The sequence below is a fragment of the Larus michahellis genome, chromosome 1 (assembly GCF_964199755.1).
Source record: "Larus michahellis chromosome 1, bLarMic1.1, whole genome shotgun sequence".
Taxonomy (NCBI): Eukaryota; Metazoa; Chordata; class Aves; order Charadriiformes; family Laridae; genus Larus; species Larus michahellis.
Window position 1 is genome coordinate 85,500,222 of NC_133896.1, and position 26,430 is coordinate 85,526,651.

A 26,430-nucleotide genomic window follows, 5' to 3' on the forward strand; every position below is an offset into this window, starting at 1 on the left:
TTTTGAATATCCTTGGGATACTCAAACCAGCGTGTTCCTAGTGCTATGTCTCCTGAATACGTTCCAGGGCTTGTTTAGGGTTAAGCGACTATTTAAGACTACCACCCGGAGATCTGCTCCGAGGCTGGATAGTCAGGGGTGGCACGGCATGTGGGAGAGCATGGGCAGGTACCTAGAGAACTACTCACCTCCGATGGTCTGGGACTTCACCCCTGAACAATTACAGGACCCTGATAAAGTGGTAGAATATTTGAAGGGAAAATGCTGTGGCTATTCTAGAGAGGCACAACTCACCGCGCTGTGCTGGGCCCTGGCCAGTATCTACCAGGCACTGCTCAGAATTATGCAGCACCCTCAAGGGGAAGAGATGGAAACCAGACCGGCAGCCCCTGCGGCTGCTGCAACCCCTGCGGCAGCCCCTGCGGCTGCTGCAGCCCCCATAGCAGCCACTGCCACTGAACCAGGGAACCAACCCGTGCCGGTATCAGTTGCCCCCATACAGAAGAAGAAGTACACAAAGAAATCAGTTCGCTTAGTAAGAGATGATGATGAACCAGGGCCATCACGAGAGCAGGAGGAAGAGGCAGAACCAGAGATAATTACTCGATCCCTATCCTTGAGTGAGCTGCGGGATATGCGAAAAGATTTTAGCTGACTTTCAGGCGAGCACATTGTCACCTGGCTGCTCCGGTGCTGGGATAATGGGGCCAGTAGCCTGGAATTAGAGGGTAGGGAGGCCAGGCAGCTGGGATCCCTGTCTAGGGAAGGCGGCATTGACAAGGCGATTGGGAAAAAGACCCAAGCCCTCAGCCTCTGGAAACGACTCCTGTTAGGCGTGAGGGAGAGGTACCCCTTCAGTGAGGATGTTCTATGTCACCCAAGAAAGTGGACTACCACGGAAAGAGGTATCCAGTACCTGAGAGAATTAGCCGTGCGGGAGATGATTTATTATGACTTGGACAATGCTGACTTACCCACAGACCCTGATGAGGTGCGATGCACAAGGCCCATGTGGCGGAAGTTTGTACGGAGCGCACCATCGTCATATGCCAACTCCCTGGCAGTAATGGAATGGAAAGGTGAAGAGGGACCAACGGTGGATGAGGTAGCTGGCCGGCTCCGGCGATATGAAGAAAGTCTCTCTTCCCCCCTTGTCTCAGCTGTGGAGAAACTGTCGCGGAAGGTCCAGCAACTTGAAGAGAATATGTTCTACTCCCCACCTGCACGGGCCAGCATCTCAGCTATTAGAAGCAGGCATTTCCCCACTCAAGAGAGAGAGTACAGAGGGTACACACCACGAGGCACCCTGTGGTTCTACCTGCGGGACCACGGAGAGGACATGAGGAAGTGGGATGGACGACCTACTTCGATCCTGCGGACACGGGTACAGGAGTTGCAAGGAAGGACAACCACAAAAGGGGATCCCTCCAGGAAAAGTGCCACCCCAGTTTCCAGCGGGCCGTTCCCCAGACAAAGCAGAAGGCCTGATCTTGCTTCTGATCCTCTTGAAGGAACTTCCAAGTCATTTATGCAAGAAGTGAGTAATGGATACTATGACCAGTATTAGGGGGGCCCTGCCTCTGGCCAGGTGGAGGAAAGGGACAACCGGGTTTATTGGACGGTGTGGATTCGATGGCCTGGCACATCAGACCCACGGGAGTATAAGGCTCTAGTGGACACGGGTGCGCAGTGTACTTTAATACCATCAAGCTATAGAGGGGCAGAACCCATTTGTATTTCTGGGGTGACAGGGGGATCCCAAGAGTTGACTGTACTGGAGGCAGAAGTGAGCCTAACTGGGAATGAGTGGCAAAAGCATCCCATTGTGACTGGCCCAGAGGCTCCATGCATCCTTGGTATAGATTACCTCAGGAGAGGGTATTTTAAGGACCCAAAAGGGTACCGCTGGGCCTTTGGCATAGCTGCTTTGGAGACAGAGGAAGTTAAACAGTTGTCTGCCTTGCCTGGTCTCTCGGAGGATTCTTCTGTTGTGGGGTTGTTGAGGGTCAAAGAACAACAGGTGCCGATTGCTACCACAACGGTGCATCGGCGGCAGTATCGCACTAACTGAGACTCTCTGATTCCCATCCAAAAACTGGTTCATCAACTAGAGGTTCAAGGAGTGATCAGCAAGACTCGCTCACCCTTTAACAGTCCCATATGGCCGGTGCGAAAACCTAATGGAGAGTGGAGGCTAACTGTAGACTATCGTGGTCTGAATGAAGTCACGCCACCGCTGAGTGCTGCCGTGCCGGACATGCTAGAACTCCAGTACGAACTGGAGTCCAAGGCAGCCAAGTGGTATGCCACGATTGATATAGCGAATGCATTCTTCTCAATCCCTTTGGCAGCAGAGTGCAGGCCACAGTTTGCTTTCACTTGGAGGGGCGTCCAATACACCTGGAATCGACTGCCCCAGGGGTGGAAACACAGCCCCACCATTTGCCATGGACTGATCCAGACTGCACTGGAACAGGGTGAAGCTCCAGAACATCTGCAGTACATTGACGACATCATTGTATGGGGAAACACAGCAGAAGAAGTTTTTGAGAAAGGGAGTAAAATAGTCCAAATCCTTCTGAACGCTGGTTTTGCTATAAAGCGAAGTAAGGTCAAGGGACCTGCGCAGGAGATCCAGTTTTTAGGAATAAAATGGCAAGATGGACGCCGTCAGATCCCAATGGATGTGATCAACAAAATAGCAGCTATGTCTCCACCAACTAGTAAAAGGGAAACACAGGCTTTCTTAGGTATTGTGGGTTTTTGGAGAATGCATATCCCAGATTACAGTCTAATTGTAAGCCCTCTGTATCAAGTAACCCGGAAGAAGAATGATTTTAAATGGGGTCCTGAGCAACGACAAGCTTTTGAACAAATCAAACAGGAAATAGTCCATGCAGTGGCCCTGGGGCCAGTCCGGGCAGGACAAGATGTTAAAAATGTGCTCTACACCGCAGCCGGGGAGAATGGCCCTACCTGGAGCCTCTGGCAGAAAGCACCAGGGGAGACTCGAGGTCGACCCTTAGGGTTTTGGAGTCGTGGATACAGAGGATCCGAAGCCCGCTACACTCCAACAGAAAAAGAGATATTGGCAGCATATGAAGGGGTTCGAGCTGCTTCGGAAGTAGTTGGTACAGAAGCACAGCTCCTCTTAGCACCTCGACTGCCGGTGCTGGGTTGGATGTTCAAAGAAAGGGTCCCCACCACACATCATGCAACCGATGCTACATGGAGTAAGTGGATTGCACTGATCACGCAGCGAACTCGAATGGGAAACCCCAGTCGCCCAGGAATTCTGGAAGTGATCATGGACTGGCCAGAAGGCAAGGATTTCAGAATGTCACCAGAGGAGGAGGTGACGCGTGCAGAAGAGGCCCCACCATATAATAAACTGCCAGAAAATGAGAAGAAATATGCCCTGTTCACTGATGGGTCCTGCCGGATTGTGGGAAAGCATCGAAAGTGGAAGGCTGCTGTGTGGAGTCCTACACGACGGGTTGCAGAAGCCAGTGAGGGACAGGGTGAATCGAGCCAGTTTGCAGAGGTGAAGGCTATTCAGCTGGCTTTGGACATTGCTGAGCGAGAAAAATGGCCAGTACTTTATCTCTACACTGACTCATGGATGGTGGCAAATGCTCTGTGGGGGTGGTTACAGCAGTGGAAGCAGGGCAACTGGCAGCGCAGAGGCAAACCCATCTGGGCTGCTGAACTATGGAAAGATATTGCTGCCCGGATAGAGAATCTGGTTGTGAAAGTACGCCATGTAGATGCCCACGTACCGAAGAATCGGGCCACGGAGGAACATCAGAACAACCAGCAGGTGGATCGGGCCGCTAGGATTGAAGTGGCTCAGGTGGATCTGGACTGGCAACAGAAGGGTGAACTATTCATAGCTCGGTGGGCCCATGACTCCTCAGGCCATCAAGGGAGAGATGCGACATATAGATGGGCTCGTGACCGAGGGGTGGACTTGACCATGGACACTATTGCACAGGTCATCCATGAATGTGAGACATGTGCTGCGATCAAACAAGCCAAGCGTTTGAAGCCTCTTTGGTATGGAGGGCGATGGCTGAAATACAAATATGGGGAGGCCTGGCAGATTGATTATATCACACTGCCACAAACCCATCAAGGCAAGCGCTATGTGCTCACAATGGTGGAAGCAACCACTGGATGGCTGGAAACATACCCTGTGCCCCATGCCACTGCCCGGAACACTATCCTGGGCCTTGAAAAGCAAGTCCTGTGGCGACATGGTACCCCAGAGAGAATTGAGTCGGACAACGGGACTCATTTCCGAAACAGCCTCATAGACACCTGGGCCAAAGAGCATGGTATCGAGTGGGTGTATCACATCCCCTATCACGCACCAGCCTCTGGGAAGATAGAACGATACAATGGACTGTTAAAAACTACACTGAGAGCAATGGGTGGTGGGACTTTAAAACACTGGGATACTCATTTAGCAAAAGCTACCTGGCTAGTTAACACCAGGGGATCTAACAATCGGGCTGGCCCTGCCCAATCAAAACTTCCACGTACTGTAGAAGGGGATAAAGTCCCCGTAGTGCACATGAAGAATATGCTAGGGAAGACAGTCTGGGTTAGTCCTGCCTCAGGCAAAGGCAAACCCATCCGTGGGATTGCTTTTGCCCAAGGACCTGGGTGCACTTGGTGGGTGATGCGGCAGGATGGGGAAGTCCGATGTGTACCTCATGGGGATCTGATTTTGGGCAAGAATAGCCAATGAATCAGATTGTGTGCTGTTAATTGCTAAGTAACACTGTCACTGTATGTCCTCAATGCTATAATTGCTATCAGTTGTACTACAAGTAATGCACAGGGATGATGGGATAAGAACTGATCTCAGCAGCTGGCGCCCAGCAGTTTCCTCAAGATCTACATCTTCAGCCCACGGACTGCGTGCATGAGCCACACCAGGTGCACCAGTCACAAGCTCCGAAAAATACAGCATGCAACAGACCAGCACCACCCAGCATCTCACCTGCCCTGAGAGACTGTTCTAACAGATGGAGCCCAAAGCCGTGGATTAAAAGAACTCAACGGACACTTTGGAGGGATGGCCCATAAACTAAGGGCATTATATGTGCGTATATATATATATATATATATAACAGGGGAAAGTGGTGGCAATTCATTGGAACCTGCTGGGCATGGCATAGATGGTATGGAATAAGGGGTGGATAATGTCCTGGTTCCGGTGGGGATAGGGTTAATTTTTCCTGGTATTCCATGCCATGTGAGCCACGCCCACCCTGAGCTGCCGGGGGAGGGGGCAGGAAGTTGCTGCTTAAAAGCGGGCTGGGGCATCCCGGGTCCGGCCTGCGAGCGGCGGGTCCGTAATCGTGTTTGTATATTCCCCTGTCCGTGTTGTTGTTGTTGTTTGCCTGTTCCCTTTGCTGTCCTGTTAAACTGCCTTTGTTTCAACCCAAGAGTCATGCCTTTTCTTCTGATTCTTCCTGTATTAGGAAGGCGCGAGCGAGCGGCACGTGGTTCTTTGTTGCCGTCTGAGGCTAAACCACGACACCGCTCTTCTAACTAACCATTCTGAAACAAGACAATAAAATAATCCATAAAAAAGAATTTAAGACCAAAACATCAAGTCAAAGGAGCACAATCTTTTCCTAACAGAAATAAAAAGTCATTTTTCCCTCATACTGTGGAAAAATAATTTAGAGGAAAGACAACATCGAAACTGGGGGAAAAAAACAGGCCAAGAGATAAACAGCTCTGAAATTACTAATAAAATAGAGACTTTGAATAAAAATGAGTGTCTGAAAGAAGAGTACATAGAGTAACATTAAAAAAAATTTAAAAGGTGAAGAAACAAACGTGAGGGATTTGTCACACACTTGAAACAGAGGTGGGCAAGGGATTGTTGCCATATCCATAAATACCTTTAAAAGTTCAGCAAAACGATGCATTGCTACCTGTGAGAGTGTCTTTTCTGAAATCCCCCATTTTCAGTGTTCCATAATTTTAAACTCTACTATGACCTGTGAAATTTCCTGGAATCTCATTTATAAATTTAGTTGCAGGTACAGTAGATAACTTTCTTTTCACACCTATTTTTCATTATTAGCATTCTGTCTCCTCTATGTCTGCACCTAAAACTAACCTAAATATTTTCTTAGAAGATGGTATTTAACAGGATGTAAGTAATATATTAGTTTTGTAAAAAACCATACATTTTCTAGTACTCCAGCCACAAAAAGCACCTACCTCCAAGACCCGTTTCCAATCTCTTGCAGAACACCTTTTCCAGAATCGTAAATGGACTCTTCTGGAAGGAAAGACCAGAAAGGTGACAACAGGAGGTTGCCTTAGGAGTTGGAATGCATGGAGCTCTGTTTTGGGCTAGGTGATCAGGCAAGTACTTATGGGGCAGGATTAGCAGGCAGACCAGTACAGCAGACATTGCTGCGTCTGTAGACCAGACGGTCTACAGGAAGATGATGTAGATGAGGCCTTCTTCAGACAATGGGAAGAAGCCTCCCATTCACAGGCCCTGGTCCTCATGAGGGATGTTATTGACTCCAGTATTTGCTAGAGAAACAACACAGTAGGGCACAAGCAATCCAGGAGATTCCTGAGACATACTGATAACAATTTCCTAACACAGGTGACTGAGGAACAATCTCTGAGGCACTCTGTTGGATCTGATACTTAAAAACATGGAAGGACTCTCTCGGAATGTGAAGATCAGTGGCAGCCTGCCTTGGCTGCAGTGACCATGAGATGTTGGAGTTCAGAGGAGGTGAAGGAACAGGGCAAAAAGCAGGATCACAATACTGGTCTTCAGGAGAGACGACTTTGGTCTCTTTGGGGGTCTGCTTGGAAGAATCTTATGGAATACAACCCTAGAAAGAGGGTTGGTATTCAAGGATTATCTCCTCCAAGCTCAAGAATGGTCCATCGTAACAAGTAAGAGACAAGTAAGTAATCAAGCAAAGGCAGCAGGGGGCCTGCATGGATGATCAAGAAGCTCCTCACTAAACTCTATCATAAAAAGGAAGTGTACAGGAGGTGGAAGCAGGAACAGGTGACCCAGGAGGAACACAGACAGAGTTGCTTTCCAAGCATGTAGGGATGGAGTTAGGAAAACCAAAGCCCACCTGATTTTGAATCTGGCTAGGGACATGGAGGGCTACAAGGACTCCATAAGCGTATTAACAGCTGAAGGAAGATGGGAAAACGCAAACCCGCTGCTGAGTGGGGCAGGGGCCCTTGTGACAAAGGACATGAAAAATGCCTTCTTTGCCTCAGTTTTAAATGGTAAGACTGGCCTTCAGGAACCACAGGCCCCTGAGACACAAGGGAAAGTCTGAAGCAAGGAAGACTTAAACAAAGTGGACTTAAACAGTCCATGGTGCCTTAGCAGGATGCAGCCACAAGCACTGAGGGAGGCCACTCAATGATCTTTGAAAGATCATGGTGATCAGGTGAGGTTCCGAAGGACTGGAATAAAGCAAATGTCATACCTGTCCTCAAGAAGGACAGGAAAAAGGATCTGAGGAACTCCAGGCCCATCAGCCTCACCTCAGTCCCCAGAAAGATGATGGAGCGACTGATCCTTGAAACCATTTCCAGACACATTAAGTACAAGAAGATGTAGTCAGCATGGATTTACTGAGGGAAAAAACATGCTAAACCAACCTGACAGCCTTCTATGATGAGTGGTGGATGATGTTTATGTCTACTTTAGCATGGCTTTTGACACCATCTCCCACAACATCCTTATAGACAAGCTCACAAAGTTAGGGTTAGACAAGTGGACAGCGAGGTGAACTTCAAATTGGCTGAACGCCTGCATCCAGAGGGTCCAGAGTGGCAGAAAGTCCACCTGGTGACAAGCTGTGTACCCCATAGGTCGATACTGGGGCCAGTACTATCTAACCTCTTCTTTAATGACCTGGATTGATGAGGCAGAATGCACCGTCAGCAAGTTTGCAGATGATACAAAACTGTGAGGAGTTGGTGATACACCTGATCAGCCAGACATTCAGTGGGTCCTTAACAGGCTGGAGTTTAACAAAAGGAAATGCTAAGTCCTGCATCTGGGCAGAAATAACCCCGCGCACTAGAACACACTGAGGGTCAAATGGCAGGAAAGCAGCTTTGCAACGAAGAACCTGTGTGCAATAGTGGGCAATTAGTCCACTAATGTACTGACTATACCACTCAGCTTGGTGTCAACTGCAAGCTTGCTGAGGGTGTACTCAATCCCACTATGTCATTAATGAAGATATTAAATAGTTTTGGTCCTAGTATGGACCCTTGCAGGGCAGCGACTTGTTACTGTTTTCCACTTGGACATTGAGCTGCTGACTGTAACTCTTTGGGTACAGCCATCCAGCCATTTCCGCCTAATAGTCCATCCTTCAAATCCATATCTCTTCAAATTAGAGGCAAGAATGTTCTGGGAAACTGTATCTCAAGAGGTTCCTTTCAACTGCAATGATACTGTGAATGAAATGTTTTAGATGGAATTTCTCTACTTTATCACAGTTATTTTTAGAACAGTATTTTTCAAACTAAGAACTGATATATAGGGGAAGCAAAGAGCTCACTATAAAGTATCATAGCAAAAATGTAACATTGACATAACTGTCAAATATCATCAGATGTTTTCTGTGAGTCACTAACCTTTTGACTGATACTTATTAATTAAACAAAGTAGCACTCAGCTTTCATACGTGCTTGACTGCTAATGTTGCAATCAAAAGCAGCAGTCAGCCACAGCAATACTCCAGATATAATTTACTCCAGGCCAAGACTCTGAATCAACTGTAAGTCTCCAGTTTCCATTAAGAAATACAAGACATTCAAATATGACAGATTTATGAAGATTCTTATGTGAATTAATTAATCAATTCCCATTTAAAATCCCATTAAAATTGCCTACGTTACTTCTAGTGTCCATGTGTGGCAAAACTGAATAGTCATTAAATTGGTCCAACACAGCTAGTGTGCAAACACAGAAGCAGTTACATTTAACCTTTTTCAATAGCTGAGAAACACAAATAGGAAAGACAGCAAAACAGTACGGTATTTTTGCTGTTTATGCTATCCAGATACATCAGTCATCCCTAAATCTCCAGAGCCAACTCAAGAAGAGAAAATCTTTTTCACAACCTACGGTTGAGTCCATATTTTTAACCCTCCTTCCCCAGTCTGAAGTTAAAGTGAAATTATTTGAAATCTATTTGAAACCACAGCACAAAATAGGCTACAGCTATGCTTCTTTTGCAACAAGCATTCTTATACACTATCACGTTTCAGTAAAGGAAAACAATAACTTTTCTCTTAAACTCATATAGAGATGTTGGGTGGGAAATATCTCAGAAAAGCATAAACAATTTCTTCCTTTCAATGACCAAGTTCACAGATTGATTTGTTGTAATAAACACATCAAGGTATACTTAGCTTGCAAACAGAAGTAAATCTATCAACCCCTGCTGCATCAATTTCTCTGGAATGGAGATAACCTTCGCAGTCAAAATAATACAAAATTCATTTCAAAGGTGAACTGCAGTTTGAAGGAAGAGCACGATTACTCATGCTGTACTTTATGTTCAGTATAATGGCAACACACAGATTCTCCGATGTTATCTTCCATCACTATCATTACTTTTTTTTCCCCCAAGACCTATCCCCCCAAATAGAAAAATTGTTCGCTTTATCAAAAGAGGATAAAGACATATCTGTTTGGATGGGGGTACACTATATTAACTAGAGTGTAAACACACAAGGAATACTTCCTCCAGAGAAAGTTATTTCTTCCAATACTGCATACAAATTTTATTCATCATATGACCAACCAGTATTAGGAAACATGGCCATTTCCCCCTGTCACTTCAACTGCAAGTGCTTCCAAGAGCTTTTTGTTGCTGTACATCCAACTGCAAGATTGCTTTTTGAAATTACTTTAGGAAACGAATGTTCATACAAGGCCAAGACTGATTATGTACATTAAAAGCACAACACAGGGGTCTTCCAGAACAGGAAGCCTTCTCTCTGGGATCATCTGTGTTCATTCCAAATACGCAAATTTTGATACCTTCCTACTGTCAACATGAACAGACCAATTATTCAAGGAAGATGTGCATTTCAGATTTCTCTCATGTGTCCTCAGGTTTCAGCCACTGAGACTCTCTCAATACGGACAGCTGATGGATCACGTATCACAGGTCTAGCACTGGCTAGAAATGGACGGCATTCCTGTTTACCTCAAACCAGGACAGAACAACAAATCAGAGGCTGAGGAAGTTAGAGAGCCCAGTTTGTTCTCTCAAATGCTGGCAAGTACTCATATTAGAGGCAATGTTATACTCCCCAGTCGTAAACGCTGGATAAGAAAGGAAGAGGTGAAGGCAGATGGAAGGCACAAAAGGGCTGAGTTTATTCATTAAGTAAGTAAGGGCAGAAACAAGTGGAGAAATAGAAGAAGGAATAAAAATAGAGAAACAGGAGGAGGCAAAAATCCAATAATGCAGGGAACTGGGAAGGAAGAGGTGCCTTAGGAAAGATGCAAACCAGAAGAGTTACCCTTAACTCACAGTCATCTGTGCCCTATGCACACCAGCCATCCTGTGTCCAGATAAGCATCACATGGCATCACTCTCATAGGGAGAAGGTCCCTTAGAAAAAGTACTAGCCCTTGGACAAGATCATACTGGGAGCAGTGAGGAGGGGTGATATCTAGAATTAACTTCCCACTCCTCAATCCCCCTTTTTGAGATAGTACTTTCTATTCACTTTTAACTGCTGTCCTCCTCCGTTTCTTGCAACACCACTGAACTTTCAGCACTCAAAACCACAGTTCTCCAAAGCTGCTTAACCCTTCTCAGCAACCAACATCCCTACTTAATTCTGGAACACCTTCTGACGTCACCTCAAAACTGATTTTTGCCATCATCAAGACAAAATTAGTTACCTTGTTTCTTGTTCTTGGAATTGCAAAAGTGTAATGCCAACTCTCCACAAGAAATTCTTTTCATTATAGGAAGTTTAGCATGTAACCACTAGAGATGGTATTTACTTATTCAGACACGTATTTAATTAAAATTGAGATTACTATGACATTATTGGAATCTAAAATCAAAGATTTTAAGATACATTATGAAGCTTAATTCAATTCTGAAAACAAGAATCTCCATGAAGTGTGGTGGTGGGGCAACAGTTAAGACACATTATTTTAAATACTAAAAGAAAGAGGGGAAAAAAAAAATCAAAAGGATCCATACACATAAAGTCAGGCATCATCACATTAAGCTGTATTATTTAACATTCCTTTTTCAACACCTTATGAAAACAAGCAAATTTTTACACGTATTAGGTTTAATTTTTGAGATTCATATTGTGCTCAGTACTAAATTATATCAAAATCACTGTTTGTACAATTCTGATTAATTTAAAAGCAAAATTGTATGATGAATCTAGCATTAGAGTTTTAATTCTTATATACCTTACAAACTATTTTAAAGTTTTGAAGCATCATGTCCAGAAACAAGGAGACAGACATAACGAAGTATGCATTTCTATTTTACGTGAATGGATTTGATATATAGGTCCAATATATATTAAAAAAATAAATTTAACAGACAATACTAATCAGAATAAAACTGAACTCATCTCTCAGAATTAGGAGGGAAGAAACTAGCCCAAAATCTCAACTTCGTGTTTTCTTGTCTTTCCTGAATTGCAGGAAAAGTCTTTTCCTCATAATGTGAAGCTTTATAATTTAATGTGACATTTACACAGGTACTCAAATGAAAAATTCACCAAACATCAACAGTTACAGAAATAAATAAATGAAACAACATCTAATACCAGCAATGACTGGACTTAGGTTACTATGCCATTTAATTCCAGCTAGGCATTACTGCATGACCTATCAGTACAAGCTTCCTTTCTTACCTTTCTAAAGCATCATTTAAACAGGGAGTCTATCTGACCCGCTTTTTTTTTTTTTTTTTTTTTTACACACAAAAATATTATTAAAAATTAAATTATAGTATTAAGCTAGTCCATTTTTAAACATGACTTTTTGCAACAACAGAAGTATTGATAAATAAAATAAGCACGTTGAAGTCACTTTTTCAATAAAAATTTAAAAGACAATCCCTAAAAAGAGGCAGAACAGAAACAAAGGATTCCAAAAGAAAACATTTTTGGTGCTTTCAAAACAACTATCGATTTGTTAAGGTAGAAGAATAGATGTCAGTTGCCAAAAGAAAAAAGAATCTATTTCAAAAAGAAGGATCGCACCGCATCAACTATATTGTTCTTTAAAAAACCAGCCTGCTTAACTTCCAGAAGGGTTGATGATGGGAAAAAAAATGCGTATAACCGCAACTAGAATTTTCCATCAGCAATGCAGTATTACTTCAAGTGCGACTGTGTGGTAAATCAAAGAAATAGCAAGGGAAAAGTATGATCCAGTTCCTAGTGAATCATCAAAACCAGTTGTCTGTAGATAGACCAAACATCAGAAGTCTTATCAGCTATGCAATCTGTCCAAAGAATTCAGTTCCTATTCAAAGGCACTATTTTCCCCCCTCAAATTAAACTTTCCTTCTCCAATTCGCAAATAAGAGAACATCACCTACTAAACAGGAGTATTCATTTCGCTATTGATGGTTTTTCACTATATTACAAATTGGGGTTTGGTAGTCTTAAAATGCAGCATTTATTCATTTCTACAACATATTGCAATGGGGCTGCAGCAAAATTTTAGATTTATAGGATTAAAATGGCCACTAATTCTGCCTTATAGTCAAAAACATGTATTACCTACTCGCACTAAGTGTCTTGAAAATATGCAGCCCCTCACATTAGAGAAGAGCTGAGGTGTTAAAGAGCTGAGATGAATATATATGACTATGTGATTAAAAAAAAGGAAAAAAAAAAAAAAAGACTGACACCACCAAAAAAAAAAAATAAAGGAGAGAGATACTTTTGAACTTATTTCCTTTCTGTCTAAATAAGCAAGGAATTATAAAGCTAAAGTTGCATAAATGCTATTGTGTGCACTTATGCAATTTTATGGTTGCAACACTGCATACAAGTCAAGAAAACTAAAATTACACTTCCCACAGCAATTTTAACTCTGATACATTTTGTATGCAAAGAAGTTAGAATTACAATATGTTATTCTGCCTTTTAAATACTACAAACACCAACGCAGTAATTTGGGAATCGTAACTCTAATTTTACCAGCTTGTATGAATTCAAGATCTCAAAGAGACCATTGTATTAAATATCTAAAAACTCTAGAGCACTAGTTAATACCAATTTGTTTATTCTATTTATAAACCCACTGCTGCCTCTTTACTGTCTCTGGTTGTTGTAGTAACACATGGAAACAACACTAAGAACGTGAAAATACTACAAGCTCTGTTCAATCTTGATTTTTTTTAAAGCTAATTTTATTTAGACAAAATACAGAACTTTTTACTTTTCTCTTTTACACAGGCATAGATGTGGCAACATTCCATTGTCATTCATTGGTTAAATGCTAACACTACACCAAAGACTTTGAATTCTGCTCCCCCCAATTAGGAGCAGTGATTATCACTCCCCTTCAGTTCTTCCATTTTCAGTACTACCAAATTAAGTACAAGGTTTTTTTTCACACCTATGATGAAGAAAGTTCGAGACTAGTCCAGAACACAATTCACTTCATCAGCATGCTAACCTAACTCAGAAAACATGTTTCATATGCTTCATGTTCCTACATTGGCTTTCAAATTCATTTATTTTTTTAATATCAAAAAATCTGAAAGCGTATTTTATTGAAACAATTTTGTGACAACAAAACTGTGGTAACATAACTGTCACCCTTGAATGAGGCAGAAATCAACAGTAAAAAATGGAAAAAAAAAGAATTACTGGCTTAGTCGACAAAGATTAATGAAATCTCTCAGAACTAAGCACAGTAACTTAACCAAAAAAGAAGAGTCTAATCTGAGTATCACCTTGTTAAAGATCTAACTGATCGGCTCTATTACCTCCAAACCAGCTTTTGAGAATTCCCTACGTCACAAACACTGGAAGTCAGTTAATTAGTAAATATAAACGTGCATGAAATAATCCACGTTCATGTAAAAAGCAGTTAGAACCATCTCATGAGGCATTTTTTTTTACATATTATATTCAAATATTCACATAGAAATTTAATTTAAGAGGAATTAAGTCAATGCACACCTACAGCTCAGGACGCCAGAATCAGTTCAGTTGGAAGTCTTATCCTGAGACTTCCCAACGCTCTGCCAGAGTCACCACTACAGTCTGCTTTTAAGCTTTTCAAGTCAACAACACTAATAACCAGCTGTTTCTACTGGAAAAAGAAATTCTAGAGGGACAGACATCTGTACTGTGTAGCTGCCAGATTTACTCAGTGTGTGGCCACAGGTGTTGACCCTAGTGTTGTAGGAGCCAATGGAGAAAGACAAAAAGAACTGGCATTAAAAGCTGTACTAACAGAAGGCATCCAATATTCAAGTTTCATGAAAGTAATTTTAACTGTCAGCTCTTAGAAGCATGACTCACTATTCTTTTCTGATTTGATTCTGGCTATATCCAGAAGACAACAAGAGCAAGTAGATGAGTTTTTCTATAAAGTAAATTAAAGGTTATGACCCTTTCATTGCTGCTCTTGAAAACTGTAGTACCTGACTCAAAGAGGTATGATATAGACAGACTGATAATTGCAAACCCCAGTAACATTTCCACTACTTAAACACTTCTGCTTTAAGAGCATCATGAAAGTACTAAAAAATAAAATCCACTAATTTTATTGTCAAGAGTATATGTGGATCATTAACTTTAGCTGGTATGACACTCCATAAATCAAGAGGTTTTCAAGCAAAACTTATTTTTATGACATAGCTAAGCAAACATTTCTTTCACTGAGTAGGATGTTACACACAAACAAGAAAAAAAAATTAGATGATTATATTACCATAAGTTCTAGGCAGCACTGCAGCCATGAATTCAAATAAATTACTACGGAAACTCTTAAGTGCATGTGGGAAACAATGCAGTAGCTACTTTAAAAAACATCCACAGCAGCAAAAGCATTAAGTGAAGCTGAATTTCCAAGAAGGAACCTTTGAAATGTTTTAAGTCTATAATATTTAGTTTGTCATGCTATAACACTGGAAGAAGACTGAGAACTTCAATGAAAAATTTGTCTTATGTGTGAGACTTCACACATGTATTTAATGAACGATGTTGATTTTTGCCATGAAAGCAATATTAATTCCATTGTCTAGCATCTAATTACACTTCATAGATTTTTATTATGCAACACTAACTATTCCATATTCAAGTGAACTAATACTTTACAAAGAATTGGCTATAGCAACTCTAGAACATGCAAAGTCATACTGTTAAAAACACATCTACTGCGCAAAGTGTTTTTCTTTTCATCTGCTCTATGAAGTGGATCATAATAAGCATGAGTGATCCAAGTAACAATAATGTACTTATGCAAGTCAGGCTTAGACCTAAAGACCTTAGAAATTCTTTACATGCAAAAGGCTTTGAAGCAGACCTGTAGATACTTAGAGTATTTGCTGGACATAAATACACTCTATACAAAATCCTCCTGAAAAAAATCAAGTAATACAAGAAAGAAATTACCTGGAGCGTCTTGTAATGATCTTGATGTGAAATTACTTTCTCTTTTTTTTCCTTCAAGAAATCCATTTCAAGAATACTATGTTTTTCCAGTAAATATTCTAATTCCTATAAAGTTTACAAAATAAAGTACATGAAGTTACAAACATTTGCAAATTGTGAAAATACAGATTCAGTTAATCATTCTGACTAATTTCATTTCTGAAGACTATGACATTTGCTATCGTAATATACACATAGATAAAGAGTTGTGCAAGGAAATTCTGACTGCAGTTCTTGAATTGAGATAATATTTTAAAGTACTTAAAATCAAAGGCGCCTGGAAGGCGTGTCCTATAAGGAGCGTCTGAGGACTCTGGGTTTGCCTAGTTTGGAGGCTGATGTGTGACCTCATTGCTCTCTACAGCTTCCTGAGGAGGGGAAGTGGAGAAGGAGGTGCTGATCTTTTCCCCCTGGGATCCAGTGACAGGATGTGTGGGAATGGTTCAAAGCTGTGACAGGGAAAGTTTAGAATGGACAACAGGAAGCATTTCTTTACCGAGAGGATGGTCAAACACTGGAACAGGCTTCCTAGAGAGGTGGTCGATGCCCCAAGCCTGTCAGTGTTTCACAGGCATTTGGACAATGCCCTTAACAACGTGCTTTAACTTTTGGTGAGCCCAACTGCTCAGGCAGTTGGACCATGTGATTGTTGTAGGCCCCTTCCAACTGGAACTATTCTATTCTAATTATTTCCATATTTTTAATAGCTTGTTCTGTCTTTCTGCATTTGAAAAGCAGCATACTAAATGTACTTTTAGCAAATGGTTTCACTACAAAGGCAGAAATCCCATTACATACAGCCCTAATGATCTCTACCTACAACTCCAAAAATGAGTAAGATTTTAAAATATTCTGTCATCTTGCAGAGACCCCCGAGAAGCCTGCCCAACATGAACCAATAGAGGGGAAGGAGAATGACACTACTGACAATAAACTTCAAAATTATTTGCTACACAAAGAGCTAAAGATTTTTATTTTTTCTTAATGCAGCTGTTGCTCCTACCAAACTCATTCCCTACGATATGTAAGCTGTTGGCACCCTTTCAGTTGCTTAAGAACAACTATTTCTGCAGCCACACAGGAAGCCAGTATAGAAACAAATGACCTGCCAGATCACTGTACAGCTATTCAAACAAAGGCACAACTGAGAGGGTCATAAGGAGGACAGAAAGAGCAATTCTGCTTAGTTCAATCCTGGTTTTGGACAAAATATAAAAACAGTTCCTGAGATTCAAAGCTTTGATTCAACTGCAGAGACAGAAACTGATTGTGCAACACTTCAATTCAGAGCCTAGCTCTCAACCTATCTCCTCTTATAGTCAGTATTCATGCTTCCCTTCCAGCCCTACTCTAGATACTTAATTCCTAGCAAAATCAATCCATTTCAGACCTCCTCATCTTTGGCTCTAGTTACTTATCCTCATTTTCATTTCCAATAATACATTTCCTCCTTCCTGAGCACACCTTGATAGCTATCAAAGATCAGTATTAAGAATAGTTGAAATTAAACCTACTCTCCCATGTGTCTGTGACCTTTCACTAAATCAGATGCATAATTACAGGCGCAGCCCTGCTTGGTACTCTATCATATTCAGGTCAGAAGGAATATGAAGAATTTAGCTAGCAGAGCTCCCAGCGGGGGGTGTGGAAATAATTGTTATGTGTTATGTTCATAAAGATAGTCAAACACACTTTCAACTTCAGTGACCACACACTCACCCACAAAACACAGGGGGAATCACTATACCTTCTAACCACATGGCTCAATGCTAAGAAAACTTGTCTTTTTTTTTTTCCTGAAATTTTATAAAAATTCAGCCTAAAATAGACACTAGACATGAAAAAAAAAAAGTCTTTTGGCTAAATATGGCCAATTTCTCTGGAATTTGGCTAATTTCTAGAAAAAATTCATTGCAAATCTTTGCCAGCTCCAACGACATTTAAATCCTACATAAATGCCAAACATTTTCATTAAAAAACCTATTCATACCTTTTTAATTTTTAATTTTTCTTCTTCAGCAGTACAAAGCTTGATTTCTAGGTTTGCAACAGCTTGTTGAAGGTAGCTCTTTGTTTCATTTGTTCTCTGAGTCTCAGCATCAATCAAAGCAATGGCTGATGTAACTAAAGTCTTGTCTTCAATTACATTCAAAGAGGAAACTGGAATATCTGCTTGAATCTAATTCGTAAGAGAAACAAAACGGTAAAGGGAATTTAACATTCCAGTCAAGTCAAATTTCATTTCCAGATGACATTACAAAACTTAAGAACTGTAAATACTAAGGTTACTTTTTTGAAACCACACTTCTCTGAAATTGGCCATGCACACACTCATTTGTAGTGTAGGATGTGCTAGCCAAAAAGGAAGCTCCAACAACGGAACAGTAGCTAGTAATTCTAGATGGATTCACATCAGTCCTTCAGATCTCCTCAATTGCTTTTCAAGAACACTTTAGGAGAAGGCTTTAAGACGGAGGATGGCACAGAAACCTCAGTTTCCAATGAGGTCAAAACACTCAGAAGAGGTGAGAAGAGACAGAAGTAAAACCAAATCATCTGTCTCAAAGCATCAGACTTACAGGGAAATAAACTCCCCTTGGATTAGTCACTGCATGTTTTCACCCAATGCAGACTGCAAACAGTAGCCATGGAAAGGGAATACAAATTTTTTGTGCTAAAATAAATATGTCATCTTGACGCTAGACCAACAGAACAAGAGTAATTGGGACATGTCTACAACATTTAGTTAATGCTATTTCAGTGAACTGTAAAAGTACAAAACTGAAATGGAGGCTTCTAGAGTAGACAACCCAAAACAGATGACAACACTGATAATATGCCCATATTTTCAGCAAAGCATAAAAATAAATTAGGTGAGGTTTAAAATATTTGGTACAATTAACAAAAGCCAAAGTTTCCCCCCCCCCGCCCTTTTAAAGAAAAAAGGCAAAAACTTGTTTATATCACAGCAAAGAAACTTCAAAGGAAAAAGCTGGTAAATTAATTTCAGCTGCCACTTTTTCAACAACCATTTGGAAGCCAAGAGCACTTGAGATTTGGGAAGGGGTGGTGAAAGGAACATCTCACTGTGTTTATTAAGGGAGGTTTGATTGACCTGATTTAATCCATTCCCTTAACACCTTTTATTCGAAACAGACACTCAAATAATAGATTGACTTTTCAATCAGTAAGTATCTCTCAAAGGATTCAAAGAAAGAAACAAACAAAAATAGCTGAGATCTTGACAGTACATGGATACATAGATCCATGACAAAAACGCATCAAAAAAAAAAAACCTAGAAAGGAAACTGCAGTTTGTGCTCTGAATTCCTCTTCTGTAAGAAGCAAAGAGAAGCTAGATAAGCTAATTCTACTTCTCAGTACTACTCAAGATTAGAGCCTGTCACTGCCAAAAATTGTGATGTTGGAACCTGAAACACTGAAGTTTTTTTTAACCTGAAACCTCGAGAGGCTCTGGAGATACAATTATAGAATCATAGAATTGTCAGGGTTGGAAGGGACCTTAAAGATCATCCTGTTCCAACCTCCCTGCCATGGGCAGGGACACCTCCCACTAGATCAGGTTGCTCAGAGCCCCATCCAGCCTGGCCTTAAAAGCATACAGTTCTCCTAACAGCCTCCTCCAAAAGGTGTAAGAATACTTTATTATAGTTTTATGCCTGCCATTTTCCTTAGTTTATCCAAAAGCACAGTCTGATCTCCATTTCAAAATGTTAACGGTCCCTCTAGTAACACTTGCTAATGTTGTATTCTTTATTTTGTATTATTTGCTGCATTAAAAAGAGAGTTTATGGAACCACGGGTCTGTCAGTAGTTGACCAGAAAAAGATGAGAAAAATTGAAATATAGCCTACAACTAGAATTTCCACACAAAATTATTCACAAGTAACAAAGTGTATTTCTTATTTTTAGTAAGACAACCTAACCAAATGACTTTTTAAGAAATACACTTAAGCTTTAGTATTCTGAAATATCCAATGTGCTCTTTTCAGAGAACACAAGCCAAAGTTGCTGGCTAGTTCAAATAAGAAAGGATACAGGTTATTCACATTTCACTGTTAGCCAAAATCAAAAAGGGTAGGATCTGTTGTGGCTAAAGAAAAGCACATTTTGATCATTCTGACAGTAATAGGAATTTACTTATCAAAACATTGTCAGAGAGGCAGATGAAGAGCTTTCAACACAGAAAATTACCCTGGCTGGCATCAGTGAAAAAAGAAAACAAACACTCCCCCCCCCCAAGAAAAAAACCCTCGACTTTTGGATTTCTAAGAAAATTTCTTCAGTATTATTTGCTTCTGGGCACATCTCTCCTTCCCTTTTTATAGACTTTCCCCGGAACATCAGGTTGGGAACAAATACAGAACAGTAACTAAGTTGTTAGTAAGACTGAACTGTTGGAGCTGTACTAGCCACAGTCTTCCTGGAAGTATGAACATACAGATACTGCTCAAAGGAAAAGCACTAAGAGTCAGTTTAATCAAAACAAGTATTTTGAACACGTTGTTTAAATATCTCTAGAGAAATGCTTTTAAATGGTCAGATTATGGAAATCTGACCTAATCATGAAATTAAACTTTCATCATGAGTAGCCCTAGGACTTGATGGGACTACTAGAAAAATAAGAAACCCAGTAAGCACTGAAAACAGGAGAGTCACAAGCTAGCCCAAAATGTTGACTGGTTCAGAGAAAGCCAAGAGTACTTTCCTATTCAAGTAAATACCACTATGCATCCTGAAACAAGGAACTTTACAATCAATAAACTTGTTCAAATAGGTGTCACCACAAACAATGGCAATAAAAATTCACCTGGGCAGGTAAATCTATTTAATTCTTGTCCTCAGCAACCTAGCATTCTCGTGCTAGTCTCTAGGCAGAAATTTTTTTCCCCCCTCCCTCGCTCATCTAATTGTTTAGTTAAAAACTAAAAGGAAGCTAAGATCAGTTCTCAGCAGCATTGCAGTCACAAGAAGAGATCAAGATCACACAACTAGGACTGTGCCATATTACCAAAAATAAAAAGTACAAAAAAATCAACTTTAGAAGTAATGGGGGAGGAAAAATAAAGTAAAATATAATAAAATAAAAAATAAAACTAAATTAATTATAATTAAGTAAAGATTAAACATCAATTCTCTAATTCTAAAACAACTTGAGAAAACATAAAAGTATGACATATACATATAGACAAAATCTTTACAGCTTTAACAGTAACAAATTTTTTTTAGAGAACCTTCCTGCTACTGTTTCCTACTTTCCTGTCTAGCACTATCAGCATGGCTTTAACTTTTAATAACTCTTTAACACACTTATCTCTCTTGCAGACCACACCAAAGCAGTATGGTGTCTCCCAGTTACAAGATTTAAACATAATTTAGAAGTTATTTTGCTTCAAAGTCTGTATCATAGAAATCCAAGGACCTTTTACTCTTAAAAGGCAATTTAATCTAAATTTGCACACAAAATATACAATTCTAAGATATTTAATACCTCAAGCTCCCATACTGAAACCTAAAAATTGTGAGTTTACCTGTTCTTCAATAACAGCTGGCTTTATAACATTGTTGGCTGTTTGAATAGCTGTTGCCACGTTATCACCTGATAAACTGAATGAGTCAGAAGAAACCAGGCAGGAAGAAGGCACAGAGTGCTCCAGAAGAACATCAGGAGATATACGGACTTCAGACACTAATACAAAAAAAAAAACCAAAAAAACAGAAAATATACACACTTTATGAAGAAGCATTCAAACGCTAATTCTGTTTCTGAAATCTATACCTAGCAAAACCTGTCACACTAGCAACAAGTATCATCATACATCAATCGTAAGGTTATGTACCTCTTACAATCTAATTGCATTGAAGCGTAATTCCATACAAAGTTCCTCTATTTTTGAGTACTATCAACTTAGGGGCACTCAAAATCATAGGTCATACTGAATTTAGACTTATACACAGGTTTCATAAGACAATGACCATCAAAGGCAGCAGTTTTAGCTTTTTCTCTTTCCACTCGCATAATTTTTCAGCTTCAGCAAGATCTTTAATAAGTTTAAGTCAACTGTAAAACCATACTTAAAATCTCCTAAATTTTATAAATTTTAAAGGTAAAAAAATCCTCAACTGTCTCAGAAGACATATAAAACAGCTTACGAAGACACATGATAGAAGCAGTTTTACATTTTATAAGAGATCAAAAGATAACAAAGTAAATAACTCTCTAGCTAATAAAACTTAAGTGTAATTTATACTGGAATGAGAGATCTCCCCTAACAATTTCCAGTTATGCCATAAAAATCCTGAACAGTGGATCATCGTTATCAACTCAGCACAATAGAAACTTGAGCACCTTTAAGGAAAATTCAGACATAAACTAAATAAAAAGAAAGGAGAAGAGATAGCCTTTTTTAATTTAACAGCAAAGTGCTGCAAACTTTGATATGGTTAGCTACAGGTATGCCTTTGCAGTAGACAAAAAAGTATAGAAAAAGCAGCTCACATTATCATTACAAATCTGGTAAAACGTGAAAGATGCCACCAGCCCAGAGTAAGGTTCAGTCTCTCAATATCACTGTTTAATACTGTACAAGTATGCATACACAGCGCAAACAACTGCGTATATTGGCCTAAAGACATTCAAAAGGACACACAAGTCCTTAAACCCAGGCGCTCTGTGTCCCATCTTCTTTACCTCCAAGTTCTGGGTTTCAGGTTAACATAGAGGAACATACAAACCTCATCTAACAAAAAGAAGAAACAAAATAGACCACAAGACAGAAGAATATCAGGATGCTAATTGCAGCAACAGCAGATTTGGACATGTGGGGGAAAAAAAAAACAAAAACAATGAAAACTCCCCAGCCTAGCGTAAAATGGAAACTTGGATGAAAAGCCTAGAGGTTAGCACTTCAGCAAACAGAACAAGAATCAATTTAGGTAACCAGGACAAAACAAAGGACTGGGACACAACTGCATCTTTAACAGTAAACTCTTCTCCAGAATTGGAAATGGGACTTTTAAGGCTTCCTTTATGTACCATATTTGTGAAACACCCCTCCCCTTCCATATATCTGCTTACAAAGGCAGCTTCCTACAACCAATACCTACTAAGATGACAGATAATACGACCTTTTTGCTTCTAAAAAACCAGTGAAGTCTCTGTTTTATGCTATCACTTAATACCCTGAATTTCAGTTTGACATAAATTTCCAGCAGATGGAAAACCAACTAAAATTCTGAGTAGACGAGCTGTTTCTCTCACTAAACAGTCAAGTAAGAAGGAAAAACCTAGCATGACACTGATCCTTGTGGTGTTAGCGTTCAACCTTTGGTGATGTTAGCGTTCATCCTTTGGTGATCTTCACCATAGTATAATCATAGTTCACATAAATAATTCATCACAAAAGTAAATACCAAAACTGAGTTTGGATACCAATGAGGAATGGACACTCAGAGATTAAAGCTTAAGGTATTCTTATATTTTGGGATATACAATACTAGACATAAGACTTAATTTTTCAAATAATACAGTTTTATGTGGAACCTTCTAAAATCAAATCGAGCTTTCAGTGATTCCAGTTATAGTAATGAATGCTTAGAATTTGAGAGGCACAAAAAAAACAGAAACAAAAAACCCACCTCTTAAATTGTCAAAATAAAGCCTAGGAAATGAGGAGAAACAACTGGTGACCACTTCTGAACACTGTGGTTTAAAATTATTCAACTAAATACATGACATTGCAGAAGACAAGAAGAGGCAGCAATTCTACAAGGTATCACTCAAACTTCTTTTTTTACAGAAACACTTGTTAAGAGATTCATAAACTGAACATTCCTAGAATTACATGTGCTATGTCTGTAATTCAAGCCTCTTAATTCATTCCTCTTGTGTACCTACTGGTGAAATTACATTAGCATTTTAGTTCAACTCAAAATTCACTTACGAAGATGACCCCTCAATCATTCCTGCCTACCATGCCTTGGCTATCATAATGGAACAATTTCAGAACCTCTGAAACAAAAACTTGCCTCTGATAAAGCTATCTAACTGGACTCCAACAGCTAATGGATGATCAAGTCCACAGGACCAGGTTAATGCTAGTCTGAAGGTAAAACTCCGGAATTCCATCTAGTATGGATATATTAGCTTTTCAGCACCACTTTACATATCCTCTCCTCTTCAGCTGCTGCACCACCTGCTATGATACACAGCCATTCTGATAATAATGACAAAATATTCTTCCACAGTATCCTGCCCTGATGCAACCTATCTCTAACTTCTTCAGTAAGCAAGGCAGGAGTCTGACAGGCCTGATGACTTTCCAACAAAAATGTTATTGCTCATCGATCTGCTGCAGTACTATAAAGAAAAGCAGGTATATCAAAAGTCATATGTCCGAGAAGGCTGAAATAAGATGCAGATATAAGTTATTGCCAGAACCGTACGTTAAAAAAAAAAATCTGATAGTTTCTGAACCCTTGACTTCCCAATATTCTGTCATAGGTTTGTATGTAAGAACTGACAAAACCATGCAGTTTGTTAATAGAAGCAGAGATCAGTAACAGTCTGCCATCCTGCTCATGCAAGAAAAACTCTATTACCTTTATCTTACCAATGAAGCTCAAACAATTATTAAAATCACTGGGGGATCAGAAATTCTGAAAACAAAATCAAGTGGATGAACACGAACTGTTAAATCAACATTCTCTGAGTTGTATACTCAACTGTATATATTGAGTATAGATATACACTCAGTATACTCAGATATATATGGAGATATATATATACACATACATATATATATAACTTCAGTATACTCAGTTGTATACTGAAGCTCATACTGAGCTTCAGAATGAAGACATTAGATATCAAATACACCACTGAAAAAAATAAGCAAAAGTAACATTTACTAGTTGGATGTTATTTATATCCAGCAATTAAGACATCATATGTCAGCAGGGCTCTGAGGAAAAGACCATATAATAATTTTTGGCATACTTTTGTAGAACGTTGCAAACTACTTGCAGGTTAGTTCCCCCACATGTAGGTTTCACATGTTAAAAATAAAAAACCCAAGAAACAAAAACCAAATTTCCATCCTCAACTACCCATTTCTTCAATGATACAATTCAATGACCCTTTAAGTTATACTGTATACACCACAAACTGTATCACTGAACATTTTCAGTTAAAAGTAACAGACAGAAAGTTTAAGACTATGCGTGTGCAAATTTCGGTGATCTGCTTAAATCCCAGCCTCACATATTGTTGCTCAAGCACAGCTGTAAGAGACAGGAAATTGTATTCCACGAGGCAGGAATTTCTGTCAACTCTAACATCAGAGCTAGAACACAGGGTTCTACAGCCTTCACAATGCTTAATAAGCATCTTCGGGAAAAATAAACTGAAAACTACTGTACTGACAGACATCAACCAATTTACATTTGCCAATACACAGCAAGCTAGCACACAACAGAATACGTCAAATGCATTCTAAAATGAATAAAAAAGAAACAACTGAAAACAACCATTTGAACACAATAGCTGCAAACAGCACCCTTCGAGCCATGCAGATGTCTGCTTACATGTCTGCACACTAGTACAGATCACCTCATCTCATACTGAATACACTTCAAAACATCTGTTATTTCTATGCCACAAATAAGACTGCACTTCCAACCCATTGTAAGATGGGGATTCTGTCTTAATTTCACAGAAAAAAGCATCTCTCACCCTCTTATGTTTTGCATTTTTTTTTTTAGATAAAAACAGGTTTTGTTTTACTTAGAACAATCCACGACAGATAGATTCATGAGGCTCCATCACAGCCAAAACAGTCCTCCTTTAGTGACTATCTGCTTAGTTTTTTCATCTGCTCCACCACACGAGCTCCTTATAATGTCCAGAGACGAACTCCTCCGAAAATGAAACACTGTCACAGCATGGAGAGACCCAGATCCTGTTCCTGCTATTCACTATAAGCAACAGACGTATTATTCATAACCTTAGAAAAGCAGAGATAAGACCAGAATCTGTTGACATGCAAGCACAGCACTAAATTTTAAGATCCTCTTTACAGGCACATAAGGATACAGTATATAAAAAAAACATAGTTTTTGGGAAAATACAGTTTCCTTATTATTTGTTTTCCTTTATTTCAATCACAAATAAAACTAATTATTCTGTAATGGATGAAAGACAGTAGCACCATAAATAAATAAAAACATTTGAAGAACATGGAGAGCTCATACTGAGACAAATCCTCGTCTTATATTTAAAACTATAATTAGTTTACATAATTTATTCAGCATAATATAATAACAGGCATAAATCTTTAGTTCCTGACCAAAGAATATAATGTGGGTTGTTTTTTTTTTTCCTTATGCTGCTAAAATGATGTTTCTTTTTGTGAAAGCTATGAAATCTAGACTAAATTTCCACAACAAAATCACTTGTCAAACAGCAACACCTCCTTAATCTTCTAGTTCTACAGATATTGTACATTTGTCCGCTATCAATGAACTTTCATTTCTTAAAATCCAGACAGGCACCAGGCATTTGTATAAATTAATAAAAGTAGTTACACAATGTTTCAGCCTCTGCTTGAGATAAAGGATGCATATTTATTTTCTAACTTTAAAAACTGCTTAAGTAAAAGAGATCATCCTCCCCAAAGCAACTAAAAAACTTTATCACAG

At 39.7% G+C, this 26,430-nt stretch overlaps 1 protein-coding gene across 5 annotated transcripts in view; it reads right to left on the reverse strand.

Moving 5' to 3' along the window:
* The window catches only part of CCDC91 (coiled-coil domain containing 91), a 149,689-nt gene that overhangs the window by 96,416 nt on the left and 26,843 nt on the right, over positions 1-26,430 (reverse strand). For all 5 annotated transcript variants that reach the window (XM_074589674.1, XM_074589695.1, XM_074589684.1 and 2 more), the window contains 3 exons: positions 21,264-21,421; positions 17,702-17,890; positions 15,673-15,777 (listed from right to left, as the gene is read on the reverse strand). In XM_074589674.1, coding sequence (XP_074445775.1) covers positions 15,673-15,777; positions 17,702-17,890; positions 21,264-21,421 — 452 coding nt within the window. The remainder of the gene's footprint in view (positions 1-15,672; positions 15,778-17,701; positions 17,891-21,263; positions 21,422-26,430) is intronic.